The 21933-nt window shown below is 38.6% G+C and overlaps 1 protein-coding gene across 1 annotated transcript in view; it reads left to right on the forward strand.

The window, feature by feature from the left end:
• PTPRN2 (protein tyrosine phosphatase receptor type N2) overlaps nt 1–21933 on the forward strand; it is a 925005-nt gene that overhangs the window by 70754 nt on the left and 832318 nt on the right. The window contains exon 2 of the mRNA XM_058179748.1: nt 9541–9591. Coding sequence (XP_058035731.1) covers nt 9541–9591 — 51 coding nt within the window. The remainder of the gene's footprint in view (nt 1–9540; nt 9592–21933) is intronic.

Here is a 21933-nt window from a genome sequence, read left to right on the forward strand (position 1 = left end):
ATTTAAAGTGAGGAAAGCACAGGGTCATTGTGAGATGTTGAGGAATACATATACCATATTACAAATTCACTGTTACTGAAGAAAGAATGAGATCAGGCAAGAATTTTGAAGCATTGAATCAGTTTATGCATCTTTAGTACATGAAAGCTGAATCAAAAGGTGGAATTGTCACCTAAGTGAGCTATAGTGATAAGAGGGTGGATAACCTGCTCCTCCCCCATTTTCTCCTTCCTTATCAAGAAAACTGATATGCCGCCTTCGACATGACCTGAGTTTAACCCATAGAATCATCTATTACAATGTCCTTCCTGTCAAAGACTACTTCAGCTTCAATTGCAACAATACACGAGCACACAATAGATTTAAGCTTAATTGCAGAAAATATCTTGATTGCAGAAAATATGACTTCACTAACAGAGTTGTTAATGCTTGGAATACACTACCTGACTCTGTGGTCTCTTCCCAAAATCCCCAAAGCTTCAACCAAAAATTGTCTACTATTGACCTCACCCCATTCCTAAGAGGTCTGTAAGGGGCATGCATAAAGAACATAAGCATGCCTACCGTTCCTGTCCTATTGTTTCCTTTCATTAAATCCAATTAATATAGTTATTACATACTCATACTTATATATATGCTTATATATTGTATAGTTATTTCATGCTTATGCCTATATATACTGTGTGACAAAACAAATAAATAAAAAAAATTTATAGTTTTCAGGACACTTTCTCTTCTTCTTTTCCCTTGGAATTGTGGTGTGTGTGTGAATCAGTGGTAGGATTCTACTGGTTCTACCCGGTTCGGGTGACGGGAGGCTCCGCCCACCCACCCAATGTCATCACGGACGCTCTGCGCATGCACAGAAGGCTCTGTGCATGCGCAGAGGTGGGGCACGTGCTCACATTTGCGAACTGGTAGCGAAGGTAACTGAATACCACTACTGGTGTGAATCTATGTTTTCCAGGACTAAAGTACCTTGGATTCTTTTCTGAAAGATCAATCTGCAATTCTGTAAATAGCTGTGATTTTTCCTCAGGAAATTTGGCTGGTGATTTAAAGAGCTTGCAGATTGAGCTGCTTTAATGAGCTGCAAATAGCTATTTGTATCACCTGCACTCCAGACCACATTTTTAGAACAAAATTGGAAATACTGTATAGTTTAATGTCATTTAAGGTATTTCTTCCGTTCACTTTTAATTCTTTTTACATAGGAAGGTAATTGTGAGGGATTGTTCGTTAGAAGATGAAATACAGTTTTTGTACTTCATGCAACGACTAGAGAATTTGCAGAATATAATGCTTCTAAAGGTAAAGGTAAAGGTAAAGGTTCCCCTCGCACATACGTGCTAGTCGTTCCCGACTCTAGGGGGCAATGCTTATCTCCGTTTCAAAGCCAAAGAGCTAGCACTGTCCAAAGATGTCTCCGTGGTCATTTGGCTGGCATGACTCAACCCCGAAGCCGCACGGAATGCTATTACCTTCCCAGGTAACAGGTGGTCCCTATTTTTTCTACTTGCATTTTTTTTATCTGCTTTCGAACTGCTAGGTTGGCAGAAGCTGGGACAAGTCACGGGAGCTCACCCCGTTACGTGGCACTAGGGATTTGAACCGCCGAACTGCCAACCTTTCGATCGACAAGCTGAGCGTCTTAAGCCACCACGTCCCTATGCTTCTATTATCTTCAAACTATTTATTGTCTTCATATTATTTATTATAGGAATTACAATTAATTAATGATCAGATATTTTAAATGAAATCTGCTGTAACTTAATGTTTTAGGAAATTATAATCAAATGATATTTATAATAGCCCTTGGCTGATGGGTGAAGCACATGCAACATTCAGCTTCATTTTATATAAAAAATTCCACTAAAATATTGTATTTTCAAGATTTTAAGGCCATTTTAATCTGCTTTTTTCTGAAAACAAGTATTGGAGTTTGCTATACACACATTTATTAATTTGATATTCAGGACACATATTTTATAGTTAATTGCATCAGATACCTCATTCTAATCAGCATGTAATTGCTAACTTTTGTCGACAGATGGAAAACGCAGCATTATATAATCAATTTTTCCTGTGCTTATTGATTGCTTACTAGATGTTAATACAAAAGTGACTGAGTAAAATTAAAAGGTATTATTTGAATTATACACGTGCTCCAAAGCAATTTGTTTAGACTTGGTGGCTCAATAGCAAAATGGAAGACAATACTCAGTATAAGAAGTGAAATGTGATGAACATTAGGCCTCAAGCATAAACAAATAACCACGGAGGTTCAGTCGAATCTGCCTTCCCTGAGAATTCGGAAGACAAAAACGGAACCTCTTCCAGTGATGTAATTATGACACTGGAAATAGTGATTCTTGCATTGTTATTGAAAAATAATTTGAGGGAATACTCCTTTGTTCTTCAATTGACCAAATTGGGCCTCTGGTGGCTCAACGGAGTAAGTCTGTTATTAACACAGCTGCTTGCAATTACTGCAAGTTCAAGTCCCACCAGGCCCAAGGTTGACTCAGCCTTCCATCCTTTATAAGGTAGGTAAAATGAGGACCCAGATTGTTGGGGGCAATTAAGTTGACTTTGTATGTAATATACAAATGGATGAAGACTATTGCTTAACACAGTGTAAGCCGCCCTGAGTCTTCGGAGAAGGGCGGGATATAAATTCAAATTTAAAAAAAAAAGACTGATAATAGAAGAAAAAGACACCAGAATCATAGTGGATTGTTCCATGAAGATGTCCACTCAATATGCAGGAGCTGCAAATCACTGGAGGAAGGACTTACACATACTGCATATAGTTTAGATGCCACATTTGAAGAAGATATAGGTAGCCAAAGTTACTGAAATACTCAAGCATCTTCTTGGGAAGAAACGGCTACCTTAGCTTAGAAAAAGACTATGGAGATGACCAAGATACAGTATATACAATCATGCATGGATCTGAGAAACAATATGGAATCCCTCTTAATTTAGGACATTCATTTTTCATTGTAGGGTGTTCACAAGCAGAAGATAAAAATATACACCTCTCTCACCAGAAATCATCCAGTGAAGCTGATTGGAAGGAGATTTAATATGGAAGAACTTTATTCAGGACTTTATTTGTTTGTTTGTTTGTTTGTCTGTTTGTCAACAAGTACAAGGAAACAAGTATCAGTATAGATATAGGCACATGAAAAAAATGGCACAAATAAATGGATATATATAGGCAAAACATAGCCATAAACACATAAAATGATTACATATAAATGGGGACAGTAGGACAGGGATGGTAGGCAGACTGGTGCATTTATGCACGTCCCCTTAGGGACCTCTTAAGAAATGTGTACAGTCCATAGTAGTCAGTTTAAGATAAAAGGTATGGGGGTTAGAGAAACTAACAACAGGATGAGGTAGAGTGTTCCAAACATCTGAAGTCGTATTTTCTGCAATCAAGATTAAAATGAATTACATTTAATTTGTATCTATTGATAGTCCTTGTGTTATTGCAGTTGAAGTTAAAGAAGTCATTAATAGGTTGGAGATTAAGGTAGATAATCTTATGTACAAAGCTTAGGTCAGAACATAGACTGGCATAGTTCAAGGTTATCCAGGCCTAAAATTTCAAGCCTGGTGGTATAAAGAATTTTATTGCGAGCAGAAGAGTTGAATATTCTTGTAAAATACCTCTAGACTTTCTCTAATGTATTAATGTCCGAAATACAATGTGAGTTCCAGGCAGGTGAGCAGTATTCAAGGATAGGTCTGGCAAAAGTTTTGTATGTCCTAGTTAGAAGTATGGCATTACCAGAGAGAAAACTTTGTAAAAAAAGGTTGACAAATCTTAATGCCTTTTTAGCAATGTTGTTACAGTGTGCTCTGGGGCTTAGGTCTTTTGAAATGAGTACTCCTAGGTCCTTGACAGAGTGTGGGTCATCTTTTAGATTGTTTCTGCCCAGCTTGTATTTGATGTTCTGATTTTTATTGCCAATGTGCAGGACTGAGCATTTCTTAGCAGAGATTTGGAGTTGCCAATTGTTTGACCATTCAGATACATAACATAACATAACATCAGAGTTGGAAGGGACCTTGGAGGCCTTCTAGTCCAACCCCCTGCCCAGGCAGGAAACCCTACACCATCTCAGTCAGATGGTTATCCAACATTTTCTTAAAAATTTCCAGTGTTGGAGCATTCACAACTTCTGAAGGCAAGTCGTTCCACCCATTAATTGTTCTAACTGTCAGGAAATTTCTCCTTAGTTCTAAGTTGCTTCTTTCTTTGACCAGTTTCCACCCATTGCTTCTTGTTCTACCCTCAGGTGCTTTGGTGAACAGCCTGACTCTCTCTTCTTTGTGGCAGCCCCTAAGATATTGGAACACAGCTATCATGTCTCCCCTAGTCCTTCTTTTTGTTAAACTAGACATACCCAGTTCCTGCAACCGTTCTTCATATGTTTTATCCTCCAGTCCCCTAATCATCTTTGTTGCTCTTCTCTGCACTCTTTCTAGAGTCTCAACATCTTTTTTACATCGTGGCGACCAAAACTGGATGCAATATTCCAAGTGTGGCCTTACCAAGGCATTATAAAGTGGCACTAACACTTCACGTGATCTTGATTCTATCCCTCTGTTTATGCAGCCCAGAACTGTGTTGGCTTTTTTAACAGCTGCTGCACACTGCTGGCTCATATCTAAATGGTTATCCACTAGGACAGGTACTCTCACAGGTACTACTATTGAGCAAGGTACCACATATATGGTACTGGTGCATTTTGTTTTTTTGGCCTAAATGTAGAACCTTACTTTTTTCACTGTTGAATTTCATTTTGTTAGATAGCGCCCAATGTTCAAGTCTGTCAAGATCTTTCTGTAACTTGAGCCTATCTTCTGGAGTGTTGGCTATTCCTGCCAGCTTGGTGTCATCTGCAAATTTGATGAGTTCCCCATCTATCCCCTCGTCCAAGTCATTGATGAAGATGTTGAAGAGTACTGGGCCTAAAACAGAGCCTTGGGGTACTCCACTGCATACTTCCCTCCATGTGGATGTAGTTCCGTTGAGGACTACACGTTGAGTGCGGTTGGTCAGCCAGTTACGAATCCATCTGGTGGGAATTATCTGTGGTGTTAAATAGTTTTACATTGTCAGCAAAGAGGACGCAGCTGCTTGTAATATAATCACAAAGCTTGTTAATTAAAGCAGAAAGAGTATTGGTCCTAGAATGCTGCCTTGGAGAACACCACTGTTAACTGGTGCAGGATTTGATATAGCGTTTCCAATTTTAACTACTTGATGCCTGTTTCATAAGAATATAGCTATCCACTTGTGCAAAGATCCTGAAATGCCATAAGAACTTAATTTTAACAGAAGTTTGTCATGTACCACTGAATCAAAGGCTTTGCAGAAGTCTGTGTAGATTGCATCTATTGCTTTACCCTGGTCGAGTTGAGAGGTCCAAATGTTTTTGCAGTGTATGAGTTGCAGATTACATGACAAATGTTTCCTGAAACCAAATTGCATATCAGAGAGTAGTTTATTTGACAGTAAATGGAGGGTGATGGATTGGTTTATGATGGATTCCATGACTTTACAGGTGATGCAGCAAAGGGAGATTGGTCTACAATTCTCAACAAGGCTGGGGTCACCTTTTATGAAGATAGGTATGACTGTTGCTAATGACCATATGTCAGGCAAGGAGCTCATTCTAAAAGATACTTCATAGATGGTGCTTAGAGGTTCATCTATGGCAGAGGAGAGCTTTTTAAGAAAGTAGGCACATATTCCATCAGGACCAATATATAGAGATGGCTTTAGTTTGGGTAGTACCTTTTTGATGGTATCTTCAGTAAAATCAATGTGGATTAGATCATTGCAATTGGTTGTAGTACGACTAGGAAATGAGGGGGAGATGCCATTGTTTTTGACAAAGACTGAACTGGAAAAAGGTGTTGAAGAGATTAGCCTTAATGGCATCATTGTTACAATATTCACCATTTTGCCCTTTTAGAGGTGGGATGGTTTTTGAGTCTTTAAGTTTAGTGTTTACGAAATTATAGAGTGCACGATTGGATTTCGTGTGTAACAGCTCTTCCTCCTGTTTGCAGTGGTAATTGGTACATTCTATTTTTATTTGGTGGCATAAGGTTTTATATTGGTTTTTGAAGTTGTTTTTTTTTTGTTTACATTTATACCCCGCCCTTCTCCGAAGACTCAGGGCGGCTTACAATGTATAAGGCAATAGTCTCATTCTATTTGTATATTTTTTTTTACAAAGTCAACTTATTGCCCCCCCAACAATCTGGGTCCTCATTTTACCTACCTTATAAAGGGTGGAAGGCTGAGTCAACCTTGGGCCGGGCTCGAACCTGCAGTAATTGCAGGCTTCTCTACTGCCTGAGCTATCCTGGCCCATAGTTAGCTACATAGCCAGTTTTATTTTAACTTATGGAATTCATCAGTATTGAACATAGTGAAGGCTACTGACTCAAATGTCTTTAAAAAAAGAGAATTGGATAAATTCATGAAAGGCAGGACAATTAAGCCTTGCAGATTCAACATTATCTCTAAGGAGTAATATGCCTCCTAATTCAATTTGAAGAGAAGAATGGTGAGAGAGGTGTATGTCTTTATCTTCTGCTTGTGTGGATCCTATTTTGAAAAATATAAGTCCTAGATTAAGAAGGACTCTTTATCTTTGACATAATCTAGTAGAGCTGTTTTTATGCTGCTACTTCTTTAAGTATGTTCTTTTTGGAAACTGTCCCTAAGTATTGCTGACATAGATGGGGATGTTTCCTCAAAGTTGTTTAGCGGAGCCTCTGGGTAACAGTGAAAATGTTTTGTGGAAGTGTAGTTTGAAAAATTGAATCTTTTAAAACTAGGAATTCTGGTTTCTGTTTTTGTTTTTCCTTCAGTCTTTCCCATTCAGCACTGTCTAGCTTGCACTTTTAATATGAAATTAATCTTTGCTTTGCCTTGATTTTTTTATAACCAGAAATGAAATCTTGAATGCATTTGGGTCAATATTAAAGGGGGGGGGGAGAAATGATATTGCCATAGGTCTATACTATAGGCCACCCAACCAAACAGAGGAAGTAGATTAACTTTTTGCTAGTCAGCTAACTTAAGGTATGTAGGAAACACATCACAGTAGTAATGGGGGATTTTAACTACCTTGACATCAATTGGGAGACAAACTCTGCACCAAGTGGAAGGTCCAACAGGTTTCTAACAAACCTAGCAGACAACTTCATTTCCCAAAAAGTAGAGAAGGGAACAAGGGGATCAGCCATATTGGACTTAATTCTCACTAACAGAGATGAAATGATAGAAGGTGTTGAAGCTACAGGAACCTTGGGGGCAAGTGATCACGCAATACTGGAATTCAACATTATGCAAACACAAGAAGTAGAACAAAGTCAAACTAGAGTCTTGGACTTTAAGAAAGCTAATTTCAGTAAATTTAGAGATAGCTTGAGAAGGATTTGATGGATGAGAATCTTCAAGGGGAAAGCAACTCAAGAAGCTTGGGAAATTTTGAAAAGTGAGATTATAAAAGCCCAGTCTAGCACAATACCAATGAAGAAGAAAAATAATAAATCTCAAAAGAAACCAGCATGGATGCATAAAGAACTATCTGACAAATTGACAGACAAAAAGGAAAAGTATAAAAAGTGGAAAGAGGGGCAAATAACTAAGGCAGAATATCAGCAAATAGCCCGAGCCTGTAAAGTTGAAGTGAGGAAAGCTAAGGCTCACAACGAACAAAGGCTAGTGACAAAAGTAAAAAGCAGATCTACCTAACTCAATTTTTGCATCTGTCTTTACACAAAAGGAAAAAACAATCCAACCTATCAAAAACAGCACCACAAAAAACAGATTAGGAACACAAGTTAAAATAGGAAAAAAAATGGTAAGTGAATACATATCTACCCTAGACTAGTTCAAATCACCAGGTCTGGATGGATTACACCCCAAGGTTCTGAAGGAACTGGCAGATGAGATCTCAGAACCACTGAACTATATCTTTCAAAGATCCTGGAGCAGAGAGGAACTGCCAGAGGATTGAAAAAAAGCTGATGTAGTTCCCATCTTCAAAAAAGGGGAAAAAAAACAGATCCAGGAAACTACAGACCTATCAGCCTGACCTCAATACCAGGGAAGATTCTGGAAAAGATAATCAAGCAACGAATCATTGAACACCTAGAAGCAAACAAAGTAATAACCAAAAGCCAACATGGGTTTTTCAAAAACAGATCGTGCCAGACTAATCTCATTGCATTCTTTGACAAAATGACAAAATTAATGAACCAGAGGAATGCTGTCGATATAATTTACTTGGACTTCAGTAAGGCATTTGATAAAGTAGACCATAACCTACTACTAGATAAAGTAGAAAAATGTGGGTTAGACAGCATCACCACCAGATGGATTCGTAACTGGCTGACCAACCGCACTCAATGTGTAGTCCTCAATGGAACTACATCCACATGGAGGGAAGTATGCAGTGGAGTACCCCAAGGCTCTGTTTTAGGCCCAGTACTCTTCAACATCTTCATCAATGACTTGGACAAGGGGATAGATGGGGAACTCATCAAATTTGCAGATGACACCAAGCTGGCAGGAATAGCCAACACTCCAGAAGATAGGCTCAAGTTACAGAAAGATCTTGACAGACCTGAACATTGGGCGGTAACTAATAAAATGAAATTCAACAGTGAAAAAAGTAAGGTTCTACATTTAGGCAAAAAACCAACAACCCCAAAATGCACAGGTACCGTATATGTGGTACCTTGCTCAATAGTAGTAACTGTGAGAGGGATCTTGGAGTCCTAGTGGACAACCATTTAGATATGAGCCAGCAGTGTGCAGAAACTGCCAAAAAAGCCAACACAGTTCTGGGCTGCATAAACAGAGAGATAGAATCAAGATCACGTGAAGTGTTAATACTACTTTATAATGCCTTGGTAAGGCCACACTTGGAATATTGCATTCAATTTTGGTCACCACAATATAAAAAAGATGTTGAGACTCTAGAAAGAGTGCAGAGAAGAGCAACAAAGATGATTAGGGGACTGGAGGCTAAAACCTATGAAGAACGGTTGCAGGAACTCAGTATGTCTGGTTTAATGAAAAGAAGGACTAGGGGAGACATGATAGCAGTGTTCCAATATCTCAGGGGTTGCCACAAAGAAGAGGGAGTCAAACTATTCTCTAAAGCACCTGAGGGTAGAACAAGAAGCAGTGGGTGGAAACTAATCAAGGAGAGAAACAACTTAGAACTAAGGAGAAATTTCCTGACAGTTAGAACAATCAATAAGTGGAACAACTTGCCTGCAGAAGTTGTGAATGCACCAACACTGGAAATTTTAAAGAAAATGTTGGATAGCCATTTGTCTGAAATGGTATAGGGTTTCCTGCCTGGGCAGGGGGTTGGACTAGAAGACCTCCAAGGTCCCTTCCAACTCTGTTATTATGTTATGTTATGAAATATTATAGTTTGAACTAGTCTGATCTTATTTTAATTGTGCATTTTTGTTGCGTCCTAGGTTGCCTCTTTGAAGATGATCTCTGCAAAACTTATGAAATTTGTGTAAATGGTAAGTCTCTGAATTATGTGCATGTTTTTCTGAAAGCTTTGTATACTGATGCTGAAAAATATATATTTGTGTTACATCAGGTTAATTGTTAATTGTTCATTTAGTAGGCAAAGAAAGTTTTATGTTTTGTAACAATTATTAGCAGATAGACTGTCCAAGAAGGGAGAGCAGAAGCAAGATCTATAATCATTCCATAAAAAAAAATACATATGTCCTGCTCACAATCTGGTTACCTAAATTTTACCTTAAATAATTAAGTAATTCTTCCAGTTGGAGAAATCAGACATGCCAGACGTAGTAGTAATTCCCAGCCCAATGACAATTTTATCTCATTTTGTATTTATACATCTCCTGCCTTCTTCTGCTAACTGTTAAATCATGAAGTTGGGTCCCAAAACATTGCAAAGAATGTAGGTGTTTAAATGTGGTATACCATCACAATACAATAAGAAACTCTAATGGTAAAGATAAAGGTTCCCTTCACACATACGTGCTAGTTGTTGCCAACTCTAGGGGGCGGTGCTCATCTCCATTTCAAAGCCGAAGAGCCAGCGCTGTCCGAAGATGTCTCCATGGTCATGTGGCTGGTATGACTCAACGCCAAAGGCTCACGGAATGCTGTTACCTTCCCACCAAAGATGGTCCCTATTTTTTCTATTTGCATTTTTACGTGCTTTCGAAACTGCTAGGTTGGCAGAAGCTGGGACAAGTAACAGGAGCTCACCCCGTTACACGGCAGCACTAGGGATTTGAATCTCTAAAAAAAAATCTCTAAAAAATCTCTAAAAAAATCTCTAAAAAATCTAAAGAATCTCTAAAAAAGTAGAAACTCTACTTTTGCTTTATTTTCTACAGAAGACTTTAATGAATCTATGCCAGAACAGACTTGGGCATTTTATGGGTCATAACCAGCCCATTTATTTATTTATTTTATTTTATTTTATTTTATTTATTTTATTTTATTTATTTATTTATTTATTTTGTCACACAGTATATATAAGCGTAAGCATGAAATAACTATACAATATACAATACAATATATTATATATTGTATTGTATATACAATATATAAGCATATATATACAGTAAGTATGAGTATGTAATAACTATATTAATTGGATATAACAAAAGGAAACAATAGGACAGGAACGGTAGGCACGCTGGTGCTCTTATGCACCCCCTTACAGACCTCTTAGGAATGGGGTGAGGTCGATAGTAGACAGTTTTCGGTTGAAGCTTTTGGGATTTTGGGAAGAGACCACAGAGTCAGGTAGTGCATTCCTTTGGTTGTCTCTGTCCAGCTTGCCTGACTTCATGAGGGTTCCTTGACGTCCTCTGAGCTTGTTTGTTTTCTTGCAGATGTTTCATCACCCAGACTAGATAACTTTACAATGAAGGCCATATAATTTTCTTGCCTTTTTCTGAATGATTTTTTGAGCCTCTTGTAACCCTGTTAAAAGGAAACAGCTTTTCTTAATATTAGAGAGACTAATTTAGTGCTCTTATCTATGTATGAATGAAATCGAGTTTGAATTTAGCTCAATTAGTCCAAAAGATTTAAGTGTGTGTGTGTGTGTGTGTGTGTGTGTCTGTTTGTGTGTGTGTGTGTGTGTGTCTGGCATTAAATAGATAAGAGCTTTAACTCACAAGATGTTGGCTGTGACTATATAATTGAAACCATATTTTTTTAATCATCATTTTATTGTGCACATGGATGTTAAATGGGGCAAGACTTCATGGCTGCTATCTTGATTTTTTTCTCCCCCCCCCCTCCTTAGATGGTCTCATGAGGACTAATTTGTTACACCAAATATCATAACACTAAAATCTTTTTATATATCAAAACAAAAATCTACTATTTTGAAGACGAAGAGAATGACAGTATGCATTAAACAGAAATGTATTATGGTTAAATAAATAATTATATATCATATATTAAAAATAAGTGATTTATTTCAAAACAAAACAACTTTTTCCACTTTCACTTTGGACACCTATCTGGAAGCATTTTTCATTAACTATTACACCAATATCTGGTTAGATTTTATATCTATATCTATATCTATATCTATATCTATATCTATATCTATCTATCTATCTATCTATCTATCTATCTATCTATCTATCTATCTATCTATCTATCTATCTATCTATCTATCTATCTATCTATCTATCTAAACCAGGGGTCTCCAACTTAGTAACTTTAAGGCTTGTGGACTTCAACTCCGAGAGTTCTGGTTACTAAGGTTATAGACCCTTTACAAACAATATAAAGCCCTTGCATCTAATCATCTGAAACTTGGAAGGATTCACCTGCTTCTGAAAAGGACAATTTGGTCTGAAAATTATTTCCAATTCTGCCAAAAAATAAAAATTATATTGGCAGTTCTGGGGGGAGGGGGAGGAGAGGGGAGGGGGGAGGAGGAGGGGGGAGACCAGGTTATGTCTTCAAGCTGTCATGTTTTAGTCTCTGAATAAAGGACCATGGAAATTTAGCTCAATTTTAATTACTTTTATAGGAAAGCAACCTTAAGATTGGAAGGCAACCTGAGAGCAGGTATAGAGGCAGATATAGAGAGTAAAGAGATTGTTACACATGAGATAATCTTGAGTGAGATATGTAGGAAATTTTACTCAGGCAATGGGGTTGAAACATTTTTGAAGTCCAGAATAATGACACGACCCCTAATTCACTGAACTATAGGAAGACAGAGGAGGAGAGGTAGAATAATCATGACCTGCAAGAGTATGCTATTCCAGCTATTTTCAATAAAAGTAAATTTAGCCCTTCAGCGGAGCTGATTTCCTGATCTGGTTTTTCTAGTAGGGTTGATATTAGATAACCTTTCATTTTAGGGTATTGTGCCAGGATGGGGCTAGTCCTGGGCTGTTCATTTCCTCATATGGGTACACCTCCTTGCCAACAGAAAAGGAAGAGTTGTGGCAGGAGAGGTCTGCAAAAGATGGCGGCCCAAATGAGGCTGTTTGAGACCACATCACAAGTACCTCCATGTTTCTACCTGTTGTTGTCCAGTGAAGGGGTGTCCACTGTCAAGATGGCACCATCAACATGTGATCAAAGCCATGCCCTTTTTTCTATGTCAATGCCATCTTGACTTTTTTGATTCTACTCCAATGGGTGCCCATTTGTCACCTAGAACAATCTAGTTTGAGAGCCATATAACAATGTATTGTGGCAATAGTTTGCCAGCATGGTTATCTGCTACTTTATTTCTGCATTTCTAATGACTCTACAATGGATTATGTCCTCTTTTTTTTTAAAGTTTACATTCAATTTTTAAATTGAATAGCTACAGCTATTATTTTGTAGTTATAAAATCAGTACACCATCAGAAAGACGTGATCCTTTCTCAGATTTATATTGTGTCAAAGGTCAAGAACAAGCAATTTATTGAAACATGAAGAGGGAAGATTGCCTTGCGTGTGTGAAGCACCAAGTACATTAGACACTGCAGAGGTGTAAAAAACACTGTGTTTCCCCACAGTTTGTTGAACAAGTCATAATTGGTTTTATGCATTGTATTGTGCTAAGCCAAAAATGATTTTATAGATTCTAAAGGCAAGAATTGTATAGCCCATTACTCTTGTATGGCCAAAGGCTACATATATAAACTCTTGGATAATATATCAGGTTTGAGAAAACCTGGCTGGCTGATTGCTCTTTATTGTTTTTTTCAATAATTAGGATGATTTCTCTGGTGTTGGACATTTGGTTTTGGATAGCTGTTTGAGAGGGGATTGGTTTTAATCCTTACTCGCTGCCTAGAATCATTGTATGTAGATGGGTGGCTGTAGAAATCATTTAAATAATAAATATGTTTATAAATATTTTAGTGCAACGCTTCCACAGTTTCAATAAATGAAACAATTAAAAAACTTAAGTTGATTTGATATTTGTTTAATAATTTTTCAACCAATAAAGTTGTAGAATTACAAGATTGGTTTTGTTCTGTTACTACAGTGTTTAAAAGAAATATTTCTATGAAAACTAAGAAAACTAGCATTTATGAAAGAGTCCAGTACAATTCTTTCCCCAATATTCTGCATATGTTTTATTGCTGTATAATATCTAAAAAATGTTCCTCCCAAGTGTTCATATTTTTATTCTATCCACTAACTTAGTGCAGAAACAAAGATCAGAATATTTGAGTATTGTACAAGGTCCTCTGGGTAATAACAGTAAATATTGCATTAATGTTAATAACTTTGTCGCAAAGACTATTTCTGGCCTCTGTAATCTGATTTCCAAATTTGCATTTGGAGTAGCAAATATGGGCATTAATTTGTGCTGTTGAACAGTGGTGAAATCCAATTTTTTTTACTACCAGTCCTGTGGGCGTGGCTTGGTGGGCGTGGCTTGGTGGGCGTGGTGTGGCTTGGTGGGCGTGGCTTGGTGGGCCTGATAGGGGAAGGATACTGCAAAATCTCCATTCCCACCCTACTCTGGGGCCAGCCAAAAGTGGCATTTGCCGGTTCTCCAAACTACTCAAAATTTCCTCTAGCGGTTCTCCAGAACCTGTCAGAACCTGCTGGATTTCAACCCTGCTGTTGAACTATTTTATTAATTTGGTAAAAGTCACTGATTCAGAGTTGGCTCTATAGCAGCATACTGCTTTATGAGTATTCCTCGTTTAGTGACCAAATTGGGGTCGGCAACCCAGGTACATGTTATTAAATTTATTAAAATGTAAACTTCAATAAAATTTATTGTTGGAAAAAAAGCAAATCACATGACTACAACTGTACTGTCAGCTCAAAACTGACAAGATCATTCACGCCTTCAACTTTTTCTCGCTTTTTAATTACTCCTCCATCCTTTGCAGTGCTCATCTGGGTGCTAAATAATTAACAAGAAGGTAATTAATATTTGTGTTTACATTCATGGAACAGAAGGGGGTTTAGAAGACAATAAACAAGCACACAATGTGGAATACACATTGAAAACAATATTCAGGTGCCAATGTGCAAATCCATTTGTGGGCACTTTTTCTTTACCAGTGCATTGGAGTGAAGATTCCAGCTGCATGCAATTTGGAAGGCATACAAAGCCAGGAAGATACTCCATTGAGTCCCCTTAGATCCAGCCAGGAGGAGATTCAAAGGAGCTGATGGGTATCATTCCAAGACAAATGCCGGGTCTGTGCTTTGTTCAAGCAGGAGTAAAGGCCCTGGATAGGAGCAGTGGATGAGGGAAGCCACCTTGCCACTTTGCTCCACTTGGGCGTTGCATGCAACAGGGTCCTTAGTGACCCACCCTTTGCTGTTTTCTCCTCTTGCCTTCTAGTAGCCATGTTGGGCTAGGGATGCCTCCTCCCTCACAATATACTTGATTGGAAGCATCTCTTTCTCCCCTTACCAATACCTCCATATGTATCCAAATGCGCCATCCTCATCCTGGTTTGCAAAGCAAGAGAGAGGAAACGCCATGCAGTTCTCTGTTCTCCACCCACAATGATGCCCAAGTCATTCTGCCATTTTTCTGCCTTCCTTCCCCCTCCATATGCCAACCGCAGCCCCTCTTCTCATTTCACCCTCTGGAAAAGAAGGGTCCTGCTGAACAAATCCTATAGGCAATCTGTCCTTGGCTTTCCTCTCACAGAGCAGAGAGATTGGAGTGGAAGGGATTAAAATAGAGTACAGTAAGCAGGACAGAAAAGGGAATGCACTGGCTATTTATTTTATTTATTTATTTATTTTGTCACACAGTATATATAATAAGTATGAAATAACTAAACAATATATAAGCATATATATAAGCATGAGTATGTAATAACTATATTAATTGGATATAACGAAAGGAAACAATAGGACAAGAACGATAGGCACGCTTGTGCTCTTATGCACGCCCCTTACAGACAGTGGTGGGATTCAAATTTTTTAACAACCGGTTCTGTGGGCATGGCTTATTTTGGGGTGTGGCTTGGTGGTCATTTGACTGGGTGGGATGGCTAGCTGTTCATGTGACTGGATGGGTGAGCCTAGCTGCTCATATGACCGGGTGGCCATGGCTATGGGCATAGAAACTACTCAGAGGGCTAAAAAAAGTCATTTCTGACCGGTCCTCGCACTTATGACCATCCTCACATTTATGCCCATTGCAGCATTTTTAACAACCATGTCACTCATTTCAAAACTGCTTCTCTTCACCACGGTTACAAGATAGGGCACAAAATGTAAAATGTGAGGACAGTTGTAGGTGTGAAGACAGTTATAGGTGTGAGGTCAGGTCAAAAATAACTTTTTCAGCCCTCTGAGTAGTCCCTATGCACAAAATGCTGCAACAGGCATAAATGATGACCGGTCATAAGTGTGAGGACTGGTCAAAAGTGCAAGAACCTGTCAGAAATCACTGTTTTCAGCCGTCTGGTTAGTCCCTATGCACCAAGCCACCAGTGAGGTGCTTTAATCGCTGGCTAGAGAGATGCTTGGATGCAGGCAGGCTTTGGTCGGCAGCCACGTGGCGCTTGGATTGGGTGGGCAGCGAGGTGCATGGATCGGGTGGGCAGCAGCTTGTGGCCGCTGCCCACCCGATCCATGCACCCCGCTGCCCACCTGATCCAAGTGCCGACAGGCACCGGTAAGTAATGGTGGGGAGGGGCGGGGCAAGGGGTGGGGCGAACCGGCAATTTAACAAACGGTTCGGCCGAACTGCCTAGAACCGGCAGAATCCCACCACTGCTTACAGACCTCTTAGGAATGGGGTGAGGTCAATAGTAGACAGTTTTGCTGAACACTTTTGTAGCTGATGGTATCAGCTTTAGTTATATATTCTGATTGTGTGCCTGCTTACTCTCTTCTAATCCCTTCTTTTTTATTAATGGCTGAAGGATTAGCCACCCAGACTAGAGAGAATGCTAGGAAAACAGGAAGTTTTCATTAGCTCTTTTCCAAAAGAGCTACTATGATGAAGTGGAGAAGGTACTGGACTTGGCGTGGTCCAGGTTCTAATCAATCCTCTGGTTGCAGGAGTTCCTTTAGGTCAATCTCTTTCTTTCTTAGCCTAACATATTTCATACGATAGTTGTGGTGGTGAGAACTAGGAGGGAACACTATGTATCCTATTAGAACTCCTGAATGAAAGATGGGATCTAGATCTAATTTAAATAATCTGAATTAAGTAGACCTGTCCTTGAGTTAATTAGGAAGACTTGGGGTTGCTGTGGAAAAAACATCCTAATGTAAATAAGTCATGCTCATAGCCATCTCTCATAGAGATGTGCACATCTGCAAGCCTTGACATACAAGTAGTCCTCGGCATACGACCAAAATTGAACCCAAAATTTCTGTTGCTAAGCAAAACATTTGTTAAGTGAATTTTGCTCCCATTTTATGAACTTTCTTGCCACAATTGTTACGTGAGCTATTGCAGTTGTTACGTTAGTAACATGGTCAAGTGACTGTGGCTTCCCCATTCTTTGCCTGTCAGAAGGTCACAAAAGGTGATCACATAACTCTGGGACACTGTAACTGTCATAAATTTGAACCAATTGCCAAGCATCTTAATTTTGAACACATGACCATGGGGATGCTGCAATGGTCATAAAAGTGAAAAGTGGTCACAAGTCACTTTTTTCAGTGCTGTTGTAACTTTGAACGGTCAGAAAATGAACTGTAAGTCGAGGACTACCTGTGGTGCAAATGACCTGGAACAACTCTGTGCAGCCAATTCATCGTGGCCAACTTGCCACGCCAAATTCACCATGGGTCAACTTGCCATAGGAGAAGAGTTACACTAATATCAAAGCAATGGTGGAATAAAATAATTAAAGAAAAGAGATGAAAACTCAAATAATTTTAAAATTATTTTAATTTTGTAAATTTAATTGTGGAATTGTCCTGTAATGAGTTGTCCCATGGTGAACTGGCCATAGCAAGTTATTCCATGATGAGTTGACTGTGGAGAGTTGGTCACGCCAAAATGCCCCATTCTGAATGCAAATGACATGTGCCCAGTATGTTGCTAAATAAAACACAGTTGAGTTCTATGCACATGCAAATCCATAAACTGCACATGCAAATCCATAAACTGTATATTAAAAATTATAATGTATAACTTGCTTAGCAAAATCCAAAGAAATCATAGTTTAGTACAGGATGTATTTAGTCCATTTATCATAAGATAGTATATTAAATTGAAGTGGCAATTTGTCTGTCTGTCTGTCTGTCTGTCTGTCTGTCTGTCTGTCTCTGCCTGCCTGCCTTTCTGTCTGTCTGTCTGTCTGTCTGTCTGTCTCTTTGTTTAGATTAGTTTTGTCATATTTTGTATTTTTCTTTCCTATGACTTATGCACATGCTAAGTGAATATTCTCATATGTTTGGAGAAAATGATTGCTGTATAAACTGTAGATACCAGCAATATACTTTTTTCTATCTAATTTGCACTTGAATGTAATTTATACATCTGCTGTTCTTTTTTTTATTATTATTATTTTATATTCTGCCATTCTGCTCTTCACTCAAAAGGATAGAAATTCAAAAGAATTCGTTATGCTAGGATAAGTTGTTTATCTATGGAGGGCAGAGTTGCCAAAATAATAAATAATGACCTGGATTAGATAATTGAGATCTGAATCTAGAAAATAATTCTGATGTTAATTAAATGCACTGTCTGACGCTTATTATATCATTAAATCTTGCTAGCAAATTCACTGACAAGAATTTATGGTTTAATGAAGGAAAATGTTATTAAAGAACCTATGTGTCATTCAGAGCCAGAATAAATTGAATCACCATTGCTGAATAAAACACAAAACCTACATTTTGGTAGACTGTGGAAGTTATCTAGAGATAAAGCTTTGTGAGGTCTTTATATATGACAAATCCTTATTTCAAACTCCAGTTCATTCTTTCACAGTCTGATCACAGATAAAAACATTCCATTGCTGGATGGCAAATGATTAGCAGAGCCAGTTTCCTTGAGCTGTTCAAATAGTTTTTGAGGGAAAGTAAGGAAAGTAAGGAAATAAATATATCTTTTCAGATTCCTTGGACATATTTCTGTTTTCCATTAGAAGGTTTTGCTGTATGCAACAAATCTCAGCATTTCCCAATAAAGTTAATTATAAAGAATAAAAGGTAAAAGGTAAAGGTTCCCCTCGCAGATACGTGCTTGTCGTTTCTGACTCTAGTGGGTGGTGCTCATCTCCATTTCAAAGCCAAAGAGCCAGTGCTGTCTGAAGACGTCTCCATGGTCATGTGGCTGGCATGACTAAACGCCAAAGGCACACAGAACACTGTCACTATCCCACCAAAGGTGATCCCAGTTTTTCTACTTGCAATTTTTACGTGCTTTCGAACTGCTAGGTTGGCAGAAGCTGGGACAAGTCACAGGAGCTCACCCCGTTATGCGGCACTGGGAATTCGAACCGCTGAACTGCCGACCTTTCAATCAACAAGCTTAGCTCAGTCTTAGCCACTTAGCCACCGTTTCTCTATATGAAGGATATTATTGCTTATATTTGTTCAGAACAAAACACAAGGTAAATAGTAACAGGTTGGCCAAAGTATGCAACCAGATTGTATAGTCTCCCCCTATTTATTCAGCCTACATACTGAATATATATTAAGGGAAGCTAAATTGGAAGAAGATGAGCCTGGTTTTAATATTAGAAAAAGTAAAATTAAAAGAGGTAATTGTTTTTTGGGCCATTTCCAGGCCATTTTTCGGGCTGTTTTCAAGCTGTTTTTCAGCCCAAAAACAGCCTGGAAATGGCCCCAAAATGACCCTGAAAAATGTCCCCTAAGCCCTAAAAGTGTTTTGGCCATTTTCCAGTCCATTTCCAGGCCATTTTCTGGCACTCTGGCACCTGCAAAGACCAGCTGGCGAGTGGAAACCGGAAGAGCAGCTGGCGACATGTGCCCACAGAGAGGGCTCTGTGTGCCACCTCTGGCACACGTGCCATAGATTCGCCATCACGGGTATAGCAAAACCTAAATACTCGAATGAACTGGAAGAACGTGGGACCGTGTGATCATCAGAGGGGTCAGGGGGGTGGGACTATGGGGGTTTGTATAACTGGGGAAACGAATCTGGAACTTCAGTTTTGGGAATTGCACTCATCGTGTGCCAGTCTCCTCATGCTAGTAAAGGACTCTGAGAAAAAGAAAAAATGCCTCTGAGTTTCTTTTACGCAGAAGAGGTATTTCTGGAACCTTGACAGAGAGAATAGTTTGGACCAGAAAACAGCATGGATAGGTTTCAAGGCAGTCTAGAATTACCATCATGCAGTCCTAATATGACTGACTGAAGATGATATTTTATACAGTTGGGTAGAAGATTGAGTTTCTTACATTTTGCTGGACTGGGGCTATATGTACAACTTGTAACTATTCAGGCTTGATCCTTTGGAGGTGGAGGTCACAGTGAGATATGACCTTCTTTTCCTGCCTTATATTGATAAAACAGAGTCAGGGCTGTTTTATCAAATTTTTTTTTTGGTAGGAAGTTCTGCCAGCAGGGGATGGATGGAGGGATATGGCACACTATTTTTTAAAGAAAAACAGGGAATGGTTCAATGGACTGATGGTCTGAATGATTTACATCTGAATAGAGTAAGTATTGCGTTCTAAGCAGAGGTGGGTTTTGGCAGGTTCTGACCAGTTTTAGAGAACCAGTAGTGGAAATTTTGAGTAGTTCGGAGAACCGGTAGTAAAAATTCTGACTGCCCGTGCCCCCATCTATTCTCTGCCTCCCGAGTCCCAGCTGATTGGGAGGAATTTTGCAGTAACCTTCCCCTGGAGTGGGAAGGGAATGGAGATTTTACAGTATCTTTTCCCTACCACGCCCACCAAGCCAAGCCCACAGAACCGGTAGTTAAATATTTTGAAACCCACCACTGGTTCTAAGTGCTGCTTGTAATAAATGACCCAGCTTGTAGTTCTTGGACTTTTAGCTACCTGACATTGTTCTACTCAATAGAAGGTTCTCAAAGGAGCTGGTTGACTTGTCTCATAAATGTCTAAGCCTCAGAGAGCTGTAAGACACTCCAATGTTGGAGCAGGTGTTTCCTGTTTACTAGAGAGGTAAACAGGAAACATATTAACATATTAATAGACAAAAACAGATCTATGTGCATCTCAGTTTTATTAACCTCAGTTTAAATCACCTGCTGGATCCAAAAGCAATTTCTTTCCATAATCTGCACATCCATCCATCCATCCATCCATCCATCCATCCATCCATCCATCCATCCATCCATCCATCCATCCATCCATCCATCCATCTATCTATCTATCTATCTATCTATCTATCTATCTATCTATCTATCTAAACATGTGGACTGCTTTGAAAAGAAAACACACTCCGTTTCTGTGTTGAGATCCATCAGGTAACATTCATGTGCTCAGCTTCTAAGTAAATCTCATGGTGGACCAACTGAATAACCTTAAAAGCGTAATGTTATTTATTGTTTGCATGCATGAATTATTTTATGCCAAAAATAGGTCATTAGGGAAATGTACCCAGCCAATTAACGATTTAGCTAGGAGCAAAGAAGGTTTGCAGTGAAGGAGTTTCCTTAGCCTGTCAGTCAAATCTCTTTTAACACCACTTTTGGGTATTATTTTGTGCTCCAGGGGACAGAAATGTTGTGTTTTTAGCCACTAGCAACCGTCAGTATTTCATTTTGATCAGATTTAAAGATGATATTGTTCTCTTGCTAATATTATAACTGATTTACAAGTCTTCCCCACTCTTTTCCCACTGTTGGTTTTGTTAACAGTGTGACAACAATCTGTAATGGAAGCTGTATTGAATTAAATATTCTGAACTGGAAACTTGACTTAAAAAAAAAATTGGTATGATTCAAATTAAATCATATAAATATTCAAAAACAAGTTTTGAAGTGGCATATAAACTTTAAAAATAAACTGAATGAAAACTATATGCCCCTGTTTAACAAACAAAAAAGTTGGTCTAGTTTATAGTGAATGCTATAGCAAATTAACAATTGAACTAATTATCTTGCTTAGCTAAAACACTTAAAATTAGTTATTTATTTACAGAACGTTTTTGACTACCCATGTCAAATAATAATTTCAGATAACTCACAAGAAACAATAAAAAATAGGATAGAAATAAAACTACTCTTCTGCCAGGCACCACCTCCCTGCTCAGCCACATTTCTAGACTACAACATGAATTTTTAAAAACTTCATGCAGTAACATCTACAAGAACTGGTTTAGTATAATGGGTCATTCTTGTTAATGACATTTGAAGTTATGATGGACTGTCCTAGAGCTACTTATGACCTGTTTTTGAAATTTTGAAGGCCAGATTCCCATGGCCAGATAATAGCATTTTTGGTGTTTGACAACTGGCT

Source organism: Ahaetulla prasina, chromosome 4 (assembly GCF_028640845.1).
Source record: "Ahaetulla prasina isolate Xishuangbanna chromosome 4, ASM2864084v1, whole genome shotgun sequence".
Lineage (NCBI taxonomy): Eukaryota > Metazoa > Chordata > Lepidosauria > Squamata > Colubridae > Ahaetulla > Ahaetulla prasina.